Source organism: Castor canadensis, chromosome 1 (assembly GCF_047511655.1).
Source record: "Castor canadensis chromosome 1, mCasCan1.hap1v2, whole genome shotgun sequence".
Classification (NCBI taxonomy): Eukaryota; Metazoa; Chordata; class Mammalia; order Rodentia; family Castoridae; genus Castor; species Castor canadensis.
The window spans coordinates 87576094-87599038 of NC_133386.1; the positions used below are offsets into that span (position 1 = coordinate 87576094).

Below are 22945 nucleotides of genomic sequence, written 5' to 3' on the forward strand. Positions count from 1 at the left end.
CAGATTGCAGAATAGACCTCTCTGATAAAAACAAGGATGCTGCCTGTTATTTGGGTACAAAAACCCTTTAAAACTAGTGATGAGAACATAGTAGACCTGACAGAGAAGCTGGAAAATTTTTACGACAGATTTACAGAAAGTTACATATTAAAAATGAGGCAATTATTAACTCCAGGAACAATTAAGTTATACCAAAGAAAATTTAATCATGGTACACTGCTTTGCTCTACAATATAAATTATTCTGAAAGTCATACTTAAACAATAGTTAATGCATTTACTAAATATTAAGATGTAACTGCATAATAGGTGAGGTATGTAACATTATCAAGAAGACAGTGTCTAAAACTTAAAATCAAATTGAATAGGCCTAACTGAAAAACCTTTTAGGGTAAAAATGATCACCTCTGGCAGGAAACAAAAGTCCACACATGTACTATTCTTTTTGATCACAAAGTCTTCAGAACTTACTATTTGATTCTTAAAAGTGTCACATGTTACTTTGATAAATGTTATAGCTATATACAAGCCAATAGGTCTGGGTGTGTGGCTCAGTGGTAGAGTGCTTGGCTACCACAAATAAGGCCCTTTATCAATCTCCAGCACAGAAAAAAGCAAAAAACAAATAAGGTCACCATGGTCTGATTCTGTTTTTAGACAATGTATTTATTTTGAATTTTCAAATGACATTCAGAGAAATGTGATTTTTTTAATGTTTACTGAATGATATAAACATAAAAGGGGATTCTGAAACATTTTACTGGATCATCCAAACTCTATGACAGATATTTATGAATCAAAAATCTTCTTTGTAACAGCAGCAGTACTCCTCCACCCCCACTTCAAAATTGCCATGTTCTCAAACAACAAAACTGTACAACTTAAACCAAGAAGTGCCATAAATAATCCTAAGGCAGTGTTTCTATGAAGACAGCAGCACTCATTAACCCGACCTCTCAGCTGCTCCTCCTTACTGATCAGGCTTTTCATTTCTTGTGTGCCTGATCTGTTATTTCCATCACCCATTACTCTCTTTGCTTACCACATTCCCCTGATATAATACCAAATTTAACCAGTCCACCTATAACTCAGTTAACAATCTGACCACTTCCTACTAAAAACGATGTTCTTCAGTAATATAATCTTGCAACAGATGCTGTCAGACTGATTAATAAATACAAATATAATAACTTAACAATAATTATCAACACATGGAGAAGTTAAAGCCTGTACTCAAAGACACTGGGTTAAAATTGAGTGCTTCCATTAGCAACAACACTGGGACACTGTTATTTTGGTGAAAGACTTGAACATATCAAAATTAATTTTGTTAATTTTTATTAATACAGAACATACTAACAGAATGTTAACTTTTAATATAATCAAGATTACAAATAAACTTACTGTCAAAAACAATACTCACTCGACTCTTGTCTTGGTTGGATGATAACTGTATTAAGTAGTTATTTTTTTCCACTTTATTCTTAAACTGCCTTACAATTTCAATGAAGTTTCTTAGATTTTACTTACTGAATAATTTCTTCAATTGGGAAATTTTTCATGTCAAAATACTTTCTGAAAATTAATGCACTTTTCCAAGCCTTCTAATTAACCTAGAAGCCTTAAAATGCAGTAGTATTGAAATTTGAATATGACATCAATTTTCAAAAATATAAGAAATGTTTTCCTTCCTCCCAGGCTTCTCAGAGGTCATATGATTGTTCCATATTCTTCATATTTACCAAAAGCAATTACCTTAGAGCTCAAATGATAGGAGAAAGGGAAGAACACAGGCCATAAATGCCCTTGTAAAATAGATGAAACTCCAATTCTATTTTAAGAGTCCATGCTCTTGACAAACATGAAAGTGTTAGAAAAGCTCTTCAACTTTTCGTTAGCAGAATCCTTGGTCCCCCAGTTAGAAAGAGAGATGCAGGATAGTAGTCCTTCTTAAATAGTACAGACTCAATCTGGAAAGGCTAAAGAAACCTCTCTTCCCTCATGAAGTAGCCCAGAAAATAAACAACTTTCAGAAAAAAAAAAAAAATTTCTGAAGGACTGACAAAATAAAGAATATTTTTAGATAAATAATATCCTATGTACTCAGAAATTTTAGGATAACCATACATCAAATAACTCATGCAAGTAATATTTTTATAAGTTAAAAGTCACTATGAATTACAAATTCTTTTAACTGAGTTTCATTTTATACAAAACTTAAGTGTGGCACATTTCTACTATAAACTATTGCATTTTTTTTTTTGGTTTATTTTTTTAAAATTGATACACTACCCAGATCTCTTGATTTCAAACATAACTGAAGGAAATAATTACAAATTCTCAATAAACAAGTATTCTTCTACATAAACATGAATTATTTTAGTTTTAAAAAAAAGCAATTCAAATGTAATTAAGTCATCTCTGATTACTACATACATCTTCATGCATGTGGAAAAATAGTTTACATTCACTTTAAGAATAAGTTCCATAGCAAACAAATTATAGCATTTATTCAATAAGAGTATTAAAATAATTCCAGTTAGTAGAAAATAAAATAACTTCATAATTTATCAGGTACATAATCCCAAATCCCCAGAATTTAAGTAGGAAATTTACAGAACATCTTTCTGAAGCATGACAGTAAAATCAACCAAAACAACTGTTATAAGAGAATGTGTACACATATCCACATTTGAACTGTATGCAAAAACTGAATGAAGTACAGAGGAAATTAAATTTTCAAAAATTTCTGGAATATAACACTTACCTGCCAAATAAGAACAGCCTGAGGTATTTCCAAAGCAGAAGTAATTTACTTAATGCTAAGTAAAAGCATTTACATCAAGCTTACAGTTGAGGCAGAAGATGAAGGGTCTGCCAAGAAGTTTTTCCACCTCACCTATATTCTTTCTTCCCTTATGAAGTATAAGCTTCAAGGGAAATGATCACCGTAAAACATTTCAAGTGAGTTGGAGTTCCTGACTGCAACATTTTAACCAAACTAAAAGAGGAATTTTAAATTCTTCTGTCCGAGACCTACCTGACCTCTTTGGACATGAGCATTAATTTCTATGCCAGACAAGGTAAGCATGTCCTTTGATTTCAAAGCTAAGCTTAACAAAGAACTGTACCAGATAAACTAATACCACCTTTGAATACAAAGACGGTACTTTAAGCCTTTACACACAACACATGAAAATGATGAAGTGTTTTATTTAAGATTTGGTCTTTCTTCATCTTTCCGTAACTCTGAATCCTGAAAGGCTAGCAAATCATTACACTCATGCATCTTGTGATCCTTTTCTTCACACAATAGGCACACATATACAGCATCTTATGTCAATATAATATTATCAACACAGCATAAACATTTAAGCAGTAGATTCATTTCACATGAATGAGGCTCTATGCATCATATGTGGCCAGTCCCAATAAAAAGCAAACATTAGAATGCTGTTTTCGCAGTTACAGTTGATATGATCAATATAGCTAATGTTTATACCCGTCATATATTTTCACAAGTCATTCAATGGTAAGAAGCAAAGACAAAGATGTTTTTGATTTTTTTTTTAAAGAAAAAAAAGCTATGTGATGTCAACTTCAAAATTACATACCAGATATCAGCATCTGAAAGCTAGGTTGAACAGGACTGGCCTTGATGCACATGCAGTAGATTTTTTCAGAATATAAAATTAAATGGTAATGTCAGCAGTATTACTACTGTTTCTATATTTATGATTAATTACTAGCAGTACAACTCCCAGAAGGAAGGAGATGGATCCAACAGTGATGTAAGCAATCCCCAAAAATGGATTTTTTCCGCCCATCCATGAAATAGTGGTCAAGATCATCCGTTTTCGTCCGTCAAAAGAATGTACAGGGTAATCTGAACAGGGTATAGGAAGACTTTTCCATCTCTAGTTACTTGATGTTTAAAATACAATTTCTAAAGTTAGCATTTAATTGCTTGTAATTCATTTGTGTAATTCTATGATACAGAGCTTCCTCATATATTCTGAATCATATAATATAATCATGTTATATTATTATCTTGAAAACCTAATTTAGCAAATTACTTCTTTTTTTGGTGGAGGAAAATCAAACCCAAGGCCTTGTACGTGGTAGGAAAGCACTCTGCCTCTGACCCATACTCCTGACCCTGATTTAGCAAATTAAAAATAGTAAAAGCTGAAATATTTTACCAACATAATCAAATTAAGGTTTATATGGTTTCTTAGGTGGTTTTGATCTTATTACAAAGGAGGGGCTAAAGGCTTGAAAGTAATGTAATATGAAAAATATTTCAGATGAACAGCAATGAAACCCACACAGGAAGAAGAGGTTGACAGACAGGAGAAAATGGAAGAATCTTGGAACTGGAAGTCTCTGTAAGCTCCAAGAGCATGTATAAGAGGAGTTATGAGGCAGCGGGCTCTGAGCACAGGATTACCAAGAAAAATACTAAAGTTTTAACTTGCTCATTTGCAGCAATGACAAAACTCATGTTCTGATAAAAGAGCTGACAGGTAAAACAGTGGAAATGAAAGGTAACAAGGAGACATCAGTATGTTGAATGAAATATCTGAACGGACCAGTTCTAGGATTTTGGCAACAGTAAGGCTAGAAAAGAGAGAAGTCCCTACTGAAAAACTTTCCAAAACCATCTTTTGAATCAAGTGTAAAGCTCCTACTATTTCTATAGTTTTTGCAACTTCTCAATCTTAACCTGAGCCAGGAATGATTTTAAGAGTTCTACCTAATCTAACACTCAAGCAACTGGTTATAGTATCAAAGCATCTATGCTAGTATGTCTCTCTGTATCCCAATCTTTAAAAGATGGGCTTCTGTCTTAATTCTAGAATCTAATTCCCACCTTATACCCCATTTTGATAACTTGGTGTTATCAAACAGGCCCAAATTCCTTCTTTATCTGGTCAATTCTTTATATCCTCTCTTTCTCCTAAAAGACTGAATCTATGTAGACATGGATTGGTCTAACTAGCTGAATGAACTAGCTACAGCCTGTGATGATGGTAAAGTCATAGATTTTGGAGTCAGTACCTGGTTATGTACCCCAACTCTTCTAATGACTACCTATATAACCCCTAAATCAGCTACTTAAAAGCTCTAGGTTCCTGTATTCTTATCTACAACATGGAGATGATATCTACCTTGTGTTACTGCTGGAATCCAATAAAATGATGCTTAATAATGTTAAAATATAGTAATAATAGAACAAATACTTACCAGTACTGAAAGTGAACCCAAGTTACTAATGTAGAAAAATATAGCTAATAAACTGGGAATGTAACTCATTGGTAAAATGTATGCTTAGCATGCGTATGGCCCTGGGTTTGATCTCCAGAACTACAAACAAATAATAATGATAAAAATATTTTGATACTATGAACAGATCAGCAATTATGAACAATTATTTTGATGTGAATTAGCACATCTGCTGGTTTTTAATGTCTAAAAAAGTCTATTGAAATATCTCAGTGTTATCAATGTGTATTTGCATTGGGTATTTTCATTGCCCTTTTAGATAAACTCAACTATAATCTAGCTTATAAAAATATCTAGCTTATTAATAAATCAAGAATCTACATTTTAAATAATTTTACCAAATGATACATTTGAAACCCTAGTACAAAGTATACACAAATTTAAGACATTTCTGGAAGATAAAAATTAAAAATATATCCTCATACATACACACATACTTATAAAAATGCAGAGATCAAAACTAAAGCACAAAATAACATGCCACATAACTGAGAAAAGGCTGCAAAGACACCTTTTGAACTCTATGAAATCTGTATACATAACCACAAAAGGATACTGTATGTGATGTTCAAATAGTACTGTCCAGCTGGCAATGTTGGATGTAAATCACTTTTCCGTTCAATAAGGCGATACAACTTACGAAAAGTAGGCAATGCCGCAGTACGCATCCAAACCATAAAATCCTCATTTATGAATCCATTATTATCATCTTCAGAATCTAGCATGTATACTGGGTTAACCCAGTTTACTGGCTTTGTTGTACCTTAAAGGGAAGTGGAGGAGGGATGGGAAAATAAAATATTCACTTCTATTACGAGTTTCAATAAAAAATTTACTAAAACAAAGATGTGCAACACACAATCTGAGTATTTTTCTTATTTTCAAATATTTAAGTATATTCACATTCTAAGGAAGTGTTAAAATCAAAAGGGGAACCAATTCTTCCTGTAACAACTTAACAAAAAAAAGTACAACACCTTGGTTGACATCTCAACTAAGAGAATATAAAGGATACTGAGTACATACTGAACGGCAAACTACTTAATGCAAAAATATGTTAAGAAATATTACATTGTAAAATAAGGCAGCACAGAAACAAAAACAACTTCAGATTATAAATAACAGGAGCTTATTTAACAAACTTTGTTACAGATTTTAAAAAATATAGCTGAAAGGCTTATAAGAAAAAAACAGAGAAATAGGATTCGTGATTAAAGCAAACAATTACTTTAGAATTTTAGTACATTAGAACATGTACCTAACTTGGTACGAAGTCGAGGAAAGAAATTATTTTTTCAAGAAGCATAAACTTTTTTTAAGATTCTAAAGACAGAAAAATTTAAGTTACTTCATTAAAATTCCTACTTTATTTTTTTTTAAAGGAATATTACTAAGCTTTACCTTTAAATCGTTCTGCCAGGCTTCCTTCTCCAGGAGGATTCCTGAATTTCACGTTTTTATCTGTCCACCAAGCAATACCTTTCTTTTTCAAAGGAATAAGTGTGGGTACAGGATCTGATTCATTGGCAATCAGAAACAGTTCTAACGTATCTAAATATAAGAAAAGGAAAATATTACTAACATCTACTAAACATCTATTACACATGCTTTAATCTGTAAGAAATGAGGATCCCAAAAGTAAGTCTGGCAGAGAAGACATATAATTCACATTTGCTCTTTATTCAGATGTGAATTAACTATAACAACTTTATAATTCTAGATGGACTTCTCTTCCCTCATCACAGGTCTAAGTCACTTTCCTATATGGCTAGCTGAAACGTGATAAGATTTTGCCCCTCTCTTCTTCCTTTTAATAATAACATTCCTAATAGTTCCTGGCTTATTCATTTCTCTGTCTGCACATGGTAACCATAAGGAACAGATGTGTACTGAGCCACTGAAATATGGTTAGCATAAATGAATACATTCTGTAAGGTTGTAACAGATATTAGAGATTTAGTATAAATATAAACTTTTATATACTATTATATGCTGAAATGATATTTTAGGCACACTGGGTTAAATAAAATATTTTATTAAGGTTTATTTCACTTGTTTCTTTTCGGGGCTTTTCATGTGACGATTAGAAAACTTAAAATTACCTACATGGCTCACACTTATGGTTCACGTTATATTTCTATCAAACAGTACTGCTCTAAATGATCTACAATAGCTCCCTTTTTTTTTTCTATCAGGTATCCATGTTTATTATAAAGTTCCAATAACTGAACCTGTGTGGTAATGGAAGGAAACTGACCATTAAACAGAAGGAGAGTCCAGAAATAAGCATACACTAATCTGAAGAAAATATAATTAAAGATCACATTGAAATTACAGCTATTGAAAAATAGTTTTCTTTTCTTTTCTTTATTCATTTATTCATATGTGCATACATTGTTTGGGCCATTTTTCCCCCCCTGCCCCCTGCCCGATAGCTCCCTTTTAATGGTATAAATAATCAGTCAGTGGAAACAGCAGCTTGGCTTTTCTTATACAAAATAGGAAGATTAGCAAAAATACCTCTGCTTCTTTCCTCTCAGAGATAGGAATCCATTCTTAAAGATAAGAATACTCAAAAGGAAGCCACATAACATTATAAACTCCATTCAATACCTAATTGAGTAGTTACCTTAAAGTTCAATTTCACAATTTTGTTCATAGTTACAAGACTATAAAATCTGTAACAATATTATATGAATTGTCTTAATTATCTGTCCAAAAATCAATGTTTGTATCCTATCATACCATTAAACATGCTGTTGGCAATAGCTCCACAAGGAGCAATTGGCTTGTCTTCATTTCTTCGATAAGGCTCACATTCCTTACTGGGATTCTGGTTTTTGGAAGGTAAAAAAAGAGAGAAATTATTGCCTAGACCTCTAAAAAAACTATGAACTTCCCCTTGTTACTGATTAAAAATTCCACCCTGCATTTCCTATCTTGTAATGCATACAAATGAGTCTATAATGAAAACAAGGCTATAAATAATACCACACTTAAATCAAAATATATCCTTAATATTGCTGCTGTATTACCTTTTTAATACAAGATTTACTTGCATATGTTGTCACATAAGCATATATCAGTGTCTGTTTTGGCTTTCACAACATAGAAATCACAACTACAAAGAGTTTTCTGCCTAAGAAATTAATGGATGGTCTATCATCAATGCAGTTGTGAGAAAATAAAGGGATATTAAGCTGGAAGTCAGATCTTATAGCTTCTTGAACAAGTCCCTTTATTAAACTGAGGCTTACTTATAAAATGAAGATGTCCAAGTAAATAATTTAAAATTTTATGATTTGGGGTTAAATACTCTGTGCAAAAAAGGAAGGAAGGAGTCAAATGAAGATTCCTAAAACATACCAATCTTTAAACTGTGCAAAACAAAAATGCTGGCAATGCAGAACATTTGCCTGCTTTCCATGTTTGGTTTTGACTTAGTCCCCACTAAAGATCTCAAGAAGGTGTAGCAGTTATTACAAGGTTAAACTAGAGAAGTAACAAGTCTGAGGTCAGAGGTTCACCTGAGTTGTTCTGGATTCTTAGGCCACATTAACCCATTTCTCAAAACCCATTTCTCAAAATATGAACAGACTAAGATAATCTCAATTTAAAATTAACTAGACCCTAGTTATACCTTTTAGGGTTATTTCATTACTGACCAACCTTGACTTGTATCTTCATTCTCCATGTTTAAAATGGAAGAAGCACATGTGAGTGGAAAAGCCAGAGAACTTGGGGTAGGGATCTCATAAAAGCTCTTCAATATCTGAGATCACAGTTGTTTTTGGCCCCAAGCCATCTATATTGTTGTAAGTTATTACTCCAAGACCAGAAAAGAGACAGTATTAACTGGCTGTTTACTTTCTGAGTGTTTTGATGAGAACTGTGATTTTAAAAAAGATTATTAAATTCTTAAGTTTGTTGCTGTTTTTTTGGTGGGGGCGGGGATTGGAGTTTGAACTTAGGGCTTTGGGCTTGCAACACAGACACTTCAACACTTGAGCCACATCCCCAGTCCATTTAGTTCTAGCTATTTTGGAGATGAGGTCTTGCTAGCTATTTCCCCATGCTGGCTCGCAACTTCAGCCTCCTAAGTAGGTAAGATTACAGGTATGAGCCACTGGTGCCCAGCACTGTTTTTTGAGACAGTCTTACTATGTAGCCCAAACTGGCCTTGCACGCATAATACTCCTGCCTCAGCCTCCCAAGTGATGGGATTATAGGTGTGTACACCATACCTGGCTCTTAGGTAAGTTTTAAAAGAAGGGAAAATATTACTGTCTATATGTAAGTATCTAATATGCACCATGTACCATGCTAAGTGCCAGAAGCAACTAAGAATGTTAACAGAGGAGACAGAGCCATATATAGCCAACTATAACACAAAAGAAGAGTCATGATAAGCCAGGTGTGGTAGCACATGTCTTTAATCCCAGCACTTGAGAAAGAAAGGCAGGAAGACAGAAAGTTCAAGGCCAGCCTGAGCTACATAGTTAAGACCCTATCTTAAAAAAGGGGGAGGGAGGCATGATAAAGATGTCTAAATTCATTCAGTAAATATTTATTAAATGTCTTCCATGTGCATGCTTTTAATTTCAGACATGGAGATAGGAGGATCTTGGTTTGAGGCCAGCCCCAGCAAACAGTAAGCCAAGATCCCATCTCAAAAATAAGTTGGTATGGTGGTACATGCCTGTAATCCCAACTACTCAGGAGAAGAAAGTAGAAAGTATCAGAGTCTGACGCTAGCCTGTGCAAAAGCCTAAGATCCTATCTGAAAAACAAACTAGGGCTGGTAGAATGGGCTCAAGGAGTAGTGAGACTTCAGTACAGCAAAAAAAGTTGCTTATTTTTATATTCCTATTTAGCATAATAACAATGAACAAATCCATATTTGCACATCTAGAGTGCTAAACTCATCAAAATTCCATTACAAACAGACCGATAAATCCAAAATCCTAATGATTACTAGAAACAAGCTGGTAGTAATGTGTTCTCTAGCTGTAAGAAAAGAAGTCATTAACCTGTGCCAAGTTCAGGAAAAAAAATTTGAACTAAAAACCCTCACTATACAAACTAGAAATGACAAGCAACTCTTTCATTTCTCCTAACACCATTAAATACATTAACATTTCTACTGAATGGTCACCACATGTCCCAATTTACAGATACCACATTTTTAATTTCATCCTTTTACTTACAAGCAAAGCCGTAGGATCTCCATTTAGTTGACTATCATCTCGAGATTTTACGTAACGGCGATGGTTTTGATAGAAACTGGACAGTCCATAATACATAAACACATTGCCCTAAAGAAAATGGAAAGGAAATTTTTCTTCATATAAAATCTACTAAGTATTAATTTGCTTCATGTATACACAAAAGCTCAGCAATCTGAGCTATACAAGCTTACAATCTGTGATAAGCAAGTACAGGAGAGAATTCTATAAATTCTTAGAAACCTAAAATAGTACAACTGCCCAGGGTGCGGTATAACTGAGGGTAGTACTTGCCTAGCATGTGTGAGACCCTGAGTTCAACAACTTGAACCGCAAAAGTAAATAAATAAAACACACAATAAAATGGTATAATTATAAATAAGGATAAAGAAGGTATGTTACAAAACCCAATAGTAAACGTTTAAAATTATCCTTATACTTCAAAAAAGTACTATTTACATTCAAAAATAACCATCAAGGAATCTATTAGCCTGTTCTGAGATACTTTAAATCTGAAATGTTCTCAAATTTAGACTGGTCTTTACCCAACTGGCACCAACTTTTCAGAGATAATGATAAAAACACTCACTTATTGTCCAGGTGAATTCTGTACTGGAGGAGGAGATAAAGTATCTCACTAGAGTACCATATACTATTAGCAATTAATAAATCAGTAATTACTTAAGTAACTTAGAAATAAGCCACTTCATAATAATCAAGAAAAGTATCTAGTGGAGCTAATTTCAAAATAATTTGGCATAGAAGGATAATTATATAAACTATAATGATTTAGAAGATGCTAAGAAGCTATCTTGAATGGCTAAAATTTTTAAAGGTAGCAAAAATTTTAAACTAGTTTCTCCTTTCTTTTTTGTAACCTCTAGTTTTTCTATTCTTATCCTCAATTAAAATGAATTTGGCAACACTTAAAGTGCTTTATTTGATTTGCTACTTTTACATACACTCCTATTTAAAGCTTTTTTTCTTCTTTTCTTTTTGGCTTTCTTTCTTCCCCACCCCCTTTTTTCTTTTTCTCTTGAGACAGGGTCAAGCTATGTAGCCCAGGCTGGCCTGGAACTCACAATCCACCTGCCTCAACTTCCCAAGTGCTAACTTCCCAAGTGCTGGGATTGGTATACCATCATGCCTGGCTAAAACTTGACTTTTAAATATCAAACCATGTAACCTTTTCCACTGTATAGAAAGGGACTGTTTATAAGGAAATCTTTTTCCTATGGGGTGGAGTATCAAAATTACACTATGGAAAAAAGATAAAAACACTTTGAGGAGGAAAAAAAAGAGTATCATCTCAATTAAGATGATACATTCAATTTGTAAACTGAAAGAGATCCTTTTCAATGAATACTAAAACAAAATAACCTTCTTTAAGTTCCCTAAAAAGGCTTTAATACAATTTTTTGAAGAAACAAAATCTACAAAAGAATGAATTTGAGGCTGAAGAGAAGTTCTGAAATAAATGGTTTTGAATAGGGAGAAGACAAATGGAGCTTGTAAATCATTCCAAGTCTCTTTATTTCTCCAATTCTACCTATCGTAAGAAAAGGAAAACTTCCTGCATCTTTACAGGCTGCCCATCACATTGAAAATCTAGATTTTTAAAGATACAATGAGCTGGGCAAAAGTGGCTCATGCCTGTAATCCTGGCCACTCAGGAGGCAGAGATCGGGAAGAGCTCACTTTGAAGACCACCCTGGGCAAATAGTTCCTGAGACTATACTATCTTGAAAATACCCAACACAAAACAGAGCTGGTGCAGTGGCTCAAGTGGCAGAACACCTGCCTCACAAGCACAGGCCCTGAATTCAAACCCCAGTACCCCAAATAAATAAATACAAAAAGGTACATTGAATTTAGATGGTATTTCTGTAAAAACAAAGTTAAACAATTACATTCCTTTCCCCTCCCAAATTCGTTTCTTTGGTCCTCCCTCCCCGCCGCCCCAAAAAAGGGCAGCATTATCCTCTTTTATCTTGGTGCAAGAACCACTATGACCACAGATGACAACCATTTACCAAGGACTGCTAAAGCTATCACTACGTTTAGAATGTGTGAAATACAGAAAATCTACACAAAGTTGACATGTATTAAATCAGTTTTCTCCCTGAAGAGTAACGTTGTAAGCTCAATCTGTAGGTAGAAGAAGCACAAAATGGTATTTCCACACCTATTCTAAACTTTTTAGGCCCTTTACCATGTGCTATTACAAAAAATGGCACATGAGCATTAATACAAAAAATGCACATGCATATACACGGAGGTTCAACTACTTACCAAAATACATAAGAAATCAATAAAGTTTTAACATATGTTTTCATTTTTGGTCATGCTTCGTATCTTGCAAAAATAACTCAATTAAATAATAGGAGAATCAGTATTTTCTGAAGTCAAACTTGTCTTATAATTAAAAGTATGCAAAACAATTTGAGAATTTTAAAATACAAGTACATGGAGATACAAAATTGATTTGTACAGTTAAATTTTCCAGTGAAAGAGTAAAATGATGCCTTAAAGTTTGTCTATAAAATATTTATTAAAGCAAGCCACTCAAATAAATGTACTTAATTATCAGATAGCAAAATGAACTGCGAAGCATACAAAACAATCTTCCTCAAAAGTGTATGGATTCCAATAAACTAAACTTCTCTACAAGAAGTACCTCATAAAAAAACTGTTAGCACAATATTAATACTTTTTACAGTATAGCTTTTCTAACACAGACCTCAAATGACTTTTCCAGTGTGAAGTTAATGGTACAAAAACAAGGTGTCACTTCCAGAGACAAACATTTATTACAGGGACTGGTAGGCTCTGTTCCAGTGTAATCAATCTGCAAGAGAAAAACACAACTAATCACTTTTTTTTGAAGAAAGTGGATATATAAAACATTTTGAAATAATCTGCTACTAAAAGGAAAAATAGGGCCAATGATGTGACCTAGAGCCCAGACAAAAATGGTTGTTAAGGTTGAGTGCAGTGGCTCTAGCCTGTAATCACAGCTACCCAGGAGGTAAAGATCAGGATAATTGTGGTTTGAAGCCAGCATGGGCAAGAAGTTTGGGAGACCCCATCTCAATCAATGGCTGGACACAGTGGTCCATGCCTGACATCCCAGCTATAAGGGGAAGCATAAATAACAGGATCATAGTCCAGGCCTACAGGACATAAAGTAAAAACCTATCTCAAAAATAACCAATGCAAAAAGGACTGGTGGAGTGGCTTGAGTGGTAGAGTGCCTGCCTTGCAAGCATGAGATCAAGTTCAAACCCCAGTACAACGTCCATTCCTCACCCCGCCAAAAACCCCACTTTTGTTAAGGCTATCTATGTCTTTCAAAAGTGTGAGGTACTGGCTGATCTTTCCAACGTCTTCTCTCGTTTTTACAAAAAGAAAGGTTAGTTCATGAAGAATTAATTTAGTAGACTGGCACTTTTGCCATTGAGCCACTCCACCAGCCTAGAATTAATTTAGAAGGTAACACACATGCATAGGAAATCAATGCGCGTCAATTCTCTGTATAGCTATCCTTATCTCAACTAGCAAAAACCCTTGGTCCTTCCTATTATTGCTTATACTCTCTCTTCAACAAAACTAGAGATAAAGGCAAAATAGTTTCTGCTGGGTAGCGAGGGGGTGGGGGGGAGAGGGAGGGGGCTGGGGGTTAAAGGGAGGTGGTGGGGGAAGGGGGAAGAAATGACCCAAACATTGTATGCACATATGAATAAAAGAAATACATTTATTCATAAAATCATAAATATAGGATTCAAATTGTATGGTGTATAAAGATATCTTCTGTGTAAAATACGAGATTAAGAGATATCAATAAATCATCTTTTTCTCTTAAATCTTTCAATCTTAAGTACTTTCATTCACCTCAGCATTCCATGGTACATTTTCAAATTAAAAGAAAAAATACTATTAGGTTTTTAAGAGCTACTATATATTTTTTTTAAATCATTTCTTTTTGTCCTTTGTTTCGAGCAGAAAGCTTTGTCCTTGAAATTTCCCAGGTGGTCAAAGTATCTTCATTACTCATCAGACCCTTGAGTCACATCAGACTTTATGCTAACAAGATGAGGCTTAGTTACCAAAAAGACCAATTGTGGGATGAGGGGCTCTGGAGGTGTTTCAACCTCTGGGGAAGCAAGCAGGACTGGAAATTATAGAACCTTTGACAGCTGATGCTAACTCAGGATGGTTAGTGTCAAGAGTTGAACCGTACTATGTTAGCTGAAGTTAGAAGACCTGGCCTGATAACTAAATTAAGCCTTTTTTCCCATTATAAATTTTAAAAATTAGATATACATTATTTTTTAGAGTAGTGTTAGGTTCACAGCAAATTTGAACAGAAAGTATACAGTGTTCTCATATACTCTCTGCCACCATACTTGTACAACTTCCCCCACTATCAACATTTCCCACCAATGTGGTCTGTTACAAAAATGAACCTACACTGACCATTATCACCCAAGGTCTATAGCTAACATTAGGGTTCATCTTGGTGTTGTAAATTTGATAGGTTTTGACAATATATAATGACATGTATCCATCATAATACCATACAGAATACTTTCTCTGTTCTAAAAATCCTTTCTTTTCATCCATCCACTCCATTAAATCCTAGCAAGCACTAATCTTTTTTACTATCTCCGTAGTTTTGCTTTTCTAAATGTCACATAGTTGGAATCACAGTGTGTAGCCTTTTCAGATTAACTTCTTTCACGTAGTAATATGCACTTGAGTTTCCTCTATGTCCTTTCATAGCCTGTCAAATTCTTTTTAGCACTGAATAATATCTCACCATATGGAGGTACCACAATTTATTTACCCATTCACCCACTGAAGGACTTCTTGACTGCTTCCAAGATATGGAACTATAAATAAGGCTACTATAAACATCCATGTGCAGGTTTTGACACAGAAGTTTTCAACTCATTTGGGTAAACACAAGGAATGCAATTGTGGATCATGTGGTGATATGGTGTTTAACTCTTGCAAGAAACACCAAACTGTTTTCCAAAGTAGCTGTACCATTTTGCATTCCCATCATTAATGAATGATAGTTCCTGTTGCTCCATTTCCCTGTCAGCATTTGGTGTTGTTTTATATTTTTTCCATTCTACTAGGGATATAGTAGTATTTCATTATTGTTTTAATTTGCAGTTCCCTAATGATAATGGAGATGCTGGGCATCTTTCAAATGCATACTTGAGCTGGATGTAGTAGCACAAGCCTGCAATTCCAGCTACTCAGGAGGCAGAGGCAGGACGATCTTGAGTTTGAGGCCAGCCATGGCAAGTTACTGAGAACCTAATCTCAAAAACAAAATACAAACGAAGGGGCTAGGGTGTGGCTCAAGTGCTTAGCATACATGAGGCCTGGGTTCATTCTCCAGTGCTGCAAATTAATGCTTACTTGTCACTGACATGCTACTGACCAAATGTGTTTGTCCTAAAATTCATATGCTGAGGAAGTCCTAAACCCACACTCCCACCCCTTCTACATGATAGTGTTTAGAAGTGAGGCTTGGGTTTAAATGAGATCATGAGTGGGACCCCCCCCCCCAAAAAAAAATGGGACTAGCATCCTTACAAGAAGAGAGGGACCCGAACTCTCTCAGTCATCTGAGAACAAAGCTAGAAGGCAACCATCTATAAAAGAAAGCAGCTCTCACTAGGAACTGCATCTATCAGCACCGCACGGTGATCTTGAACTGCTGAGCCTCCAGAAGTGAGAAATACAAATGTTGTTTAAGTCACCCAACCTGTGAGATTTTGTTATAGAACCCCTGGCTGATTAAGGCACTGTATACCCTTTTTGGATGAGTTTTCTATAAAGATCTGCCCATTTTTATTAGATTGTTTAATCTTCTTACTATTTTAAGTGTTCTTTGTAGATTTCAGATTAACAGTCCTTTATCTGATAGGTCATTTGCAAAATCTCCCAGTCTATGGACTGTCTTCTCATTCTCTTGATAAATGAGAATTTTATGATAAATAGCCCTAATTATCCCTAATTATCTATATCTTAAGAATATAAAAACATCATCTAGTCTTTACTTCTGGAAGTAGTTACTCTTTATAGCTAAAAATGAAGAGATTAAAATCTATATCTAGAAAATAGAATCACCACCTAAGTACATCATCTAGCTGATTTTTTTAAAATCACACAACTGCTTGACAAAACATGGTATCAAATTTTGATATAATCTCCTATAGAAATGTTTTTCATCAAAGCTTATTTACTAGTGGAACTTAAGGGCCAGGCATTGTAGCTCATGCCTGTAATTCCAGGTACTCAGGAAGTCAGCAGGAGGATCAAGATTCAAGGCCAACACAGGCAAAGAGTTACCTAAACCCTATCTCAACAAATAAAATTGGCATGGTGGCACATACCTGTAATCTCAAAAGGTTATAGGTAGGAGGATCTCAGTCCAAGGTTGGCCCAAGGTAAAAACATGAGATCCTATCCAAAACCTAACTAAAGCAGAAAAGGGTTGGGGCGTGGTTCAAGTAGTAGAGCACAAGATCCTGCATTCAAACCCCAATACCACCAAAAAACCAGGTAGGCTTATTCTCATATTAGATGCTTTTGAAAAGAAAGCTCTCAAATCACTCTCTTTAGTCTAAAGAGATATCATCAGTTGTGGTTAATCGAGGAAATATAATCTTTATTTAACTGAATGAAAATAATTCAATAGAATTTGAAATCTAATTATACTACAGCATAATAAAACTGGACATTGTACTGGAAAAATTATTATTAAATTATGCTTAAATAAAATCAAAAGATAGGTATTAACATATCACAATCTGCTGGTTATAGTTTTAAAAATGCATTCAAAACTTACATTTCTTTTGATTCCAGGTAAAACTAAAACAAGTATTTAAAAAATCATTACCATTAATATATTAAGCCTTAACATGTACAAGGCATACTATAAAGCACAAGACAGATTAAAAAGTATTACACTTTTACTTAGTCTTCACAGTTTACACAGCTGTCTTTCATACACACAGTTCATCTGACCCTCACCAAAATCTTATAGTGTTATTTCCATTTTATATGTAAAAGAACACATTTAGAAACTTGCCCAAGATGACATAAGTAGCAGTGGCCCCAGTGCTAGGCTACTATCAAGATCTTCTGACTCCAAGCCCCATAGTTCCTTCCACTTAACTGCTTTTTCCCAAGAATAGTTAGTCCCCTCTGCCCTCAGCAGACTATTTTACTAAAGACAGCACAAGAATACAAAGAAAACTTAGTGTCAAACTAGATGACAAAGAGGGACAAATCAGTAGTAGATGGACTAGTGCTTTCTTCTGAAGAACAAACAAAGATCTTTTTTTTTTCATTTTTTTTTCTTTTATTATTCATATGTGCACACAAGGCTTGGTTCATTTCTCCTCCCTGCCCCCACCCCCTCCCTTACCACCCACTCTGCCCCCTCCCTCTCCCCCCACCCCCTCAATACCCAGCAGAAACTATTTTGCCCTTATTTCTAATTTTGTTGTAGAGAGAGTGTAAGCCATAATAGGAAGGAACAAGGGTTTTTGCTGGTTGAGATAAGGATAGCTATACAGGGCATTGACTCACATTGATTTCCTGTGCGTGGGTGTTACCTTCTAGGTTAATTCTTTTTGATCTCACCTTTTCTCTAGTTCCTGGTCCCCTTTTCCTATTGGCCTCAGTTGCTTTTAAGGTATCTGCTTTAGTTTCTCTGCGTTAAGGGCAACAAATGCTAGCTAATTTTTTAGGTGTCTTACCTATCCTCACCCCTTCCTTGTGTGCTCTCGCTTTTATCATGTGCTCAAAGTCCAATCCCATTGTTGTGTGTGCCCTTGATCTAATGTCCACATATGAGGGAGAACATACGATTTTTGGTCTTTTGGGCCAGGCTAACCTCACTCAGAATGATGTTCTCCAATTCCGTCCATTTACCAGCGAATGATAACATTTCGTTCTTCTTCATGGCTGCATAAAATTCCATTGTGTATAGATACCACATTTTCTTAATCCATTCGTCAGTGCTGGGACATCTTGGCTGTTTCCATAACCTGGCTATTGTGAATAGTGCCGCAATAAACATGGATGTGCAGGTGCCTCTGGAGTAACAGTCTTTTGGGTATATCCCCAAGAGTGGTATTGCTGGATCAAATGGTAGATCGATGTCTAGCTTTTTAAGTAGCCTCCAAATTTTTTTCCAGAGTGGTTGTACTAGTCTACATTCCCACCAATAGTGTAAGAGGGTTCCTTTTTCTCCGCATCCTCGCCAACACCTGTCGTTGGTGGTGTTGCTGATGATGGCTATTCTAACAGGGGTGAGGTGGAATCTTAGCGTGGTTTTAATTTGCATTTCCTTTATTGCTAGAGATGGTGAGCATTTTTTCATGTGTTTTTTGGCCATGTGAACTTCTTCTTTTGAGAAAGTTCTGTTTAGTTCACTTGCCCATTTCTTTATTGGTTCATTAGTTTTGGGAGAATTTAGTTTTTTAAGTTCCCTACATATTCTGGTTATCAGTCCTTTGTCTGATGTATAGTTGGCAAATATTTTCTCCCACTCTGTGGGTGTTCTCTTCAGTTTAGAGACCATTTCTTTTGATGCACAGAAGCTTCTTAGCTTTATGTGGTCCCATTTATCTATGCTATCTCTTAGTTGCTGTGCTGCTGGGGAGAAACAAAGATCTGAACAGTCATTAAAGATGAGAAAAAAGAGAAAGAGGGGACATTGGAGAAGCAACAAAGTAGAAGCACATGGCGCATTTAAGGACAAATAGCATAAACATTTTAGATTATTCATGCTGGAAGGAAAAGAAACAAGAGTAAAATGATAAACTAGAGCCAAAATGATATACCATGTCTTACTGACTACTGTTATCAAATGTGTACTGTCAGACATGACAAGCACTTAATACTTTAATTCTTGCTTAAGAAGCATAATAGTCTTGCAGAGTTTGCTTTTATTTTCCTTATTTCAAACTAGGTTGAGCCTGGTAGTATAGCTCAGAGGCAGTGCACGTGTTTATTATGTGTAAGGTCCTGGGCCCATTCCCAGTACCAAAAGAACCCAACACCAAAACCTAGGAAACCAACATTTAGGAAGTTTTGGTAATTTCCCAAAATTACTCAGCTGGTCATTCTGAGCAAGAGTTTGAGTACAGCCCTCATGTCTCTAGCACCTGTGCACTTTCTACCATGTCACACCTCACACAATGCACACCTCCGTTCTGACTTACAAACTCAGGACCTGCACATTATAAGAATGAAGATAAACTTCTAAAGGATAATTACGATTTGTGTTGTTCTTCATCCAATTAAGGTATCTAGCAGCCCAACACACTCCCAAGGATTGCGGAATTCTCCACGTGAGAACTATGGAGGGAAACAGCTACCTTCCAGTTCACAAGCCACAAGAGAAAGGGTCCTTCCTCTTCCTAAGCCCATTGTGGACGGAAGGCACAAGATCTAAACAATCAGATACTCCCACATAAATCACTGAATCCTGGCAGACAGGGAGTGGGTGTGACTAAATTAGCAGCCACAGCAGGAGTGTAGAAGGGGAACTCAGCAGCAGCTAGGTTACATGAGCCAGACTGTATGCTTTCAAACCTCCCTTTCTACCTGTTTCCCAACCTGATTCTCTAGACTTCCCATCCATTTGTGTGAAAGCTACCCAGACCCCTCCAATAAATTCCTTTTCTGTTTAAGCTAGCCAGAAGTGGTTACTGCTGCTGACAACAAATTCTCTGAAAGCTAAGTAACCTTGAGTGCTGTTAAAATGTTCTGCAGGGAGTAAGAACTGAAGAGATTGTTTTAGGAGAGCAACAAAATCAAATATTACTAGGTGGGTCTATTCCCACACTGTCTGCTTTTGAAAACAAGCCTCTCAAATCACAAGAGTCTGGGAAATGGGACTTCCTGAACACTCTGAACACCACATCATTAGATAATCATTCATTCACCAAACACTTAATGAGTGCCTCTATATTCTAGGCAATGAGAATTCAGCTTAGTACCTGACCTCCCAGAGCTCAGTGTCTGATACAGAAAATAAGTCTTTAAAGTGGAATGGATGTTTTAATAAAAAGAGTACACATAGCAGTAAAACAACCTTGTCTAGTAGTCAGCAAGTTCCTGCAGGACGACTGCTGAATAGATCTCACTGACAGGGAGACGGTACTGTACAAAGAAGAAAAACTACATCCCTGACTGAAGGCACAGCATATGAATACACCCAAAACACACACGAATCTAACACTTCAAACAAAGTTGAGTTAGAGATAAAGATCTACGAATCATTCAGGGGTTTTCCAGTTACCAAGTATCTCTACAGGGTACATTTATAAAACACAGTCATCAATAACAAGAACACTTTGGTCTCAGGAAAAAAGGGTGGAATTATAGTGCAGAATAGAAGCTAAAGGTTTTGTGACTTTAAGCTACTATAAACTAGAGTAGTGTAGTTTTCTAGACCAAGGGACAAAATAGAGCTATAGAGAAAGTCATTCCAGCCCTGTCCTGATAATGGAGTACTGCAAGCATATAAAATTTCTGGTAAAGGCACCTCTGAAAGCTTTAGGAGATGCCACCCTTGGAATGGACACTAGTACTCACAGGACAGAAACACCAGCAACAACAAAGCAGCTCATTCAGGAGATACCAGGTATAGCAGACATCAGCTAGGGGCTAGGAAGAGCATGACATTAACATTGCTCCAGGTGTCTAGAACAGAAAATTAATTTTATGCCACTAGTGTAATACCACAGCAGCAAATTTCTCTGCTTTGCCTGAGAAATCTTTGTCACTGAGAAGGAAGTAAGGGTAGGTAACTGTCCATGTTCTTGCCTCAGAGAAAGTAGCATAAATTGCATTGCTTGCTATCCAACACTCAAAGATGAGGCACATCACTAAATTTTCCACAAAGGTTATTATCATTGGACACTAAATAATTTATACAATCCAGGCCCTGGTAGAAAAGAAGATCAGTATAGATTTTGAGAATAAGAAAGAGAAGTAAAAGAGTCACAAGGCACTAGGGTATCATAGAGTACTAAAAAACATTTTTAAAGTATTTTAAATGCTTTATTTTTATTAAATAGACAAACACATCACTGTAGAAAAACACTCCCTCCCCCAAATATAGATAAGCAGGCCAGTACCAGAATAACTTCACTGCTCTAAAAAGCAATAATAACTGTAGCCATTAGATAAAGTGAGCAAAGCAAAGATAAAAACCATATTTGGATTATGAACTTTGTAAAAGTTAGCAATAAAATGGATTTTTTAAAACTCATGATTCTTTCCAGATCATTTTTATTTTTGAAGATTCATCCTAAAATAATCAGCAGAAACCCAGTTCTAAACTTGCAACTACAAACAAGTTTAAACCTTTATATTCTAAAAAAACGTAGAAGGCACAAGAAATCGAATGTGTTTCCTCAAGGGGAACCATAAGGCAGGGTTTTACCTTAAATCCAATCAGTAAAGCATACTCCCACACTTGGAAGTGATCAATGAATTAGGAGATACATAAATGTAAGTCTTTGAAGAAAAGACAGCAATAGCAAGCAAAGCCAGCTACTATATCCCAAATGCCTACTCCATGCCAGAACTGTTCTTGGTCTTTTACAAATAAGGAAAGTGAGATTCACAGATCAAATGTGACTACCCAAGCCCACCCTGCTCATGTCTACCTTAGTTTTCTAGAACTACTGAAACAAATGTATTATAAGACAAATTGAGTATCTTAGAAAAAGAGAAATGTCATTCATAGTTCTTAAGTCTAAAAGCCCAAACTTAAGGTGTTAGCAGGGCCATATTCCCCTTTAGACTTCCTTCCTTGATTATTCTCAGCATCTGGCTATGGCTAGCAATCCTTGGAGTTCTTTACCTACAGCTGCACCACTCCATCTCTGTCTCTGTTACCTGGTATTCTTTTTATGCCTCTGCCTTCATATCATCCCCTCTCTGCTGTGTGTCTGCTTCTTCTTATAAGCACATCAATAATGCTGGATGTGGGCCCACATTAATGACCTAATCTTAACTGATTACATTTGCGAGGGCTCGATTTCTAAATAAAGTCACATTCACAGTTACTCAACGTTAGGATTTCAACATCTTTTTGGGGAACACAATTTAACCCACTCAGAGTCAGATCTGCTAGCTTCAAAGTTGTTGTTCTTTCTATTAGACTGCACTGCTGCTTCCTACAATTTTAAATAATACGCATCCTACAATAATGCAAATATAAAAGTCAATTTAAAAGACATTTTAAAATAAAATTGGTACCAATTATTACATTAATATTTTAAACAGCACAACTAAGTCTTCGCTTTTTTATATAAAATATAAATTAAAAACACCAACTTTGTTATACTAGGTAGCTATCATCCCAGGACCTTCTTACCTAGCAGAGTT

General features: G+C 35.5%; 1 protein-coding gene across 1 annotated transcript in view; it reads right to left on the reverse strand.

Annotated features, from left to right (window-relative positions):
• Positions 1–1320: 1320 nt before the first annotated feature.
• Tmem30a (transmembrane protein 30A) overlaps positions 1321–22945 on the reverse strand; it is a 31329-nt gene continuing 9704 nt past the window's right edge. The window contains 6 exon segments of the mRNA XM_020167269.2: positions 1321–3885; positions 5842–6048; positions 6687–6836; positions 8031–8118; positions 10493–10600; positions 13251–13358. Of these exon segments, the coding sequence (XP_020022858.2) occupies positions 3692–3885; positions 5842–6048; positions 6687–6836; positions 8031–8118; positions 10493–10600; positions 13251–13358 (855 nt within the window). The 3' untranslated portion in view covers positions 1321–3691.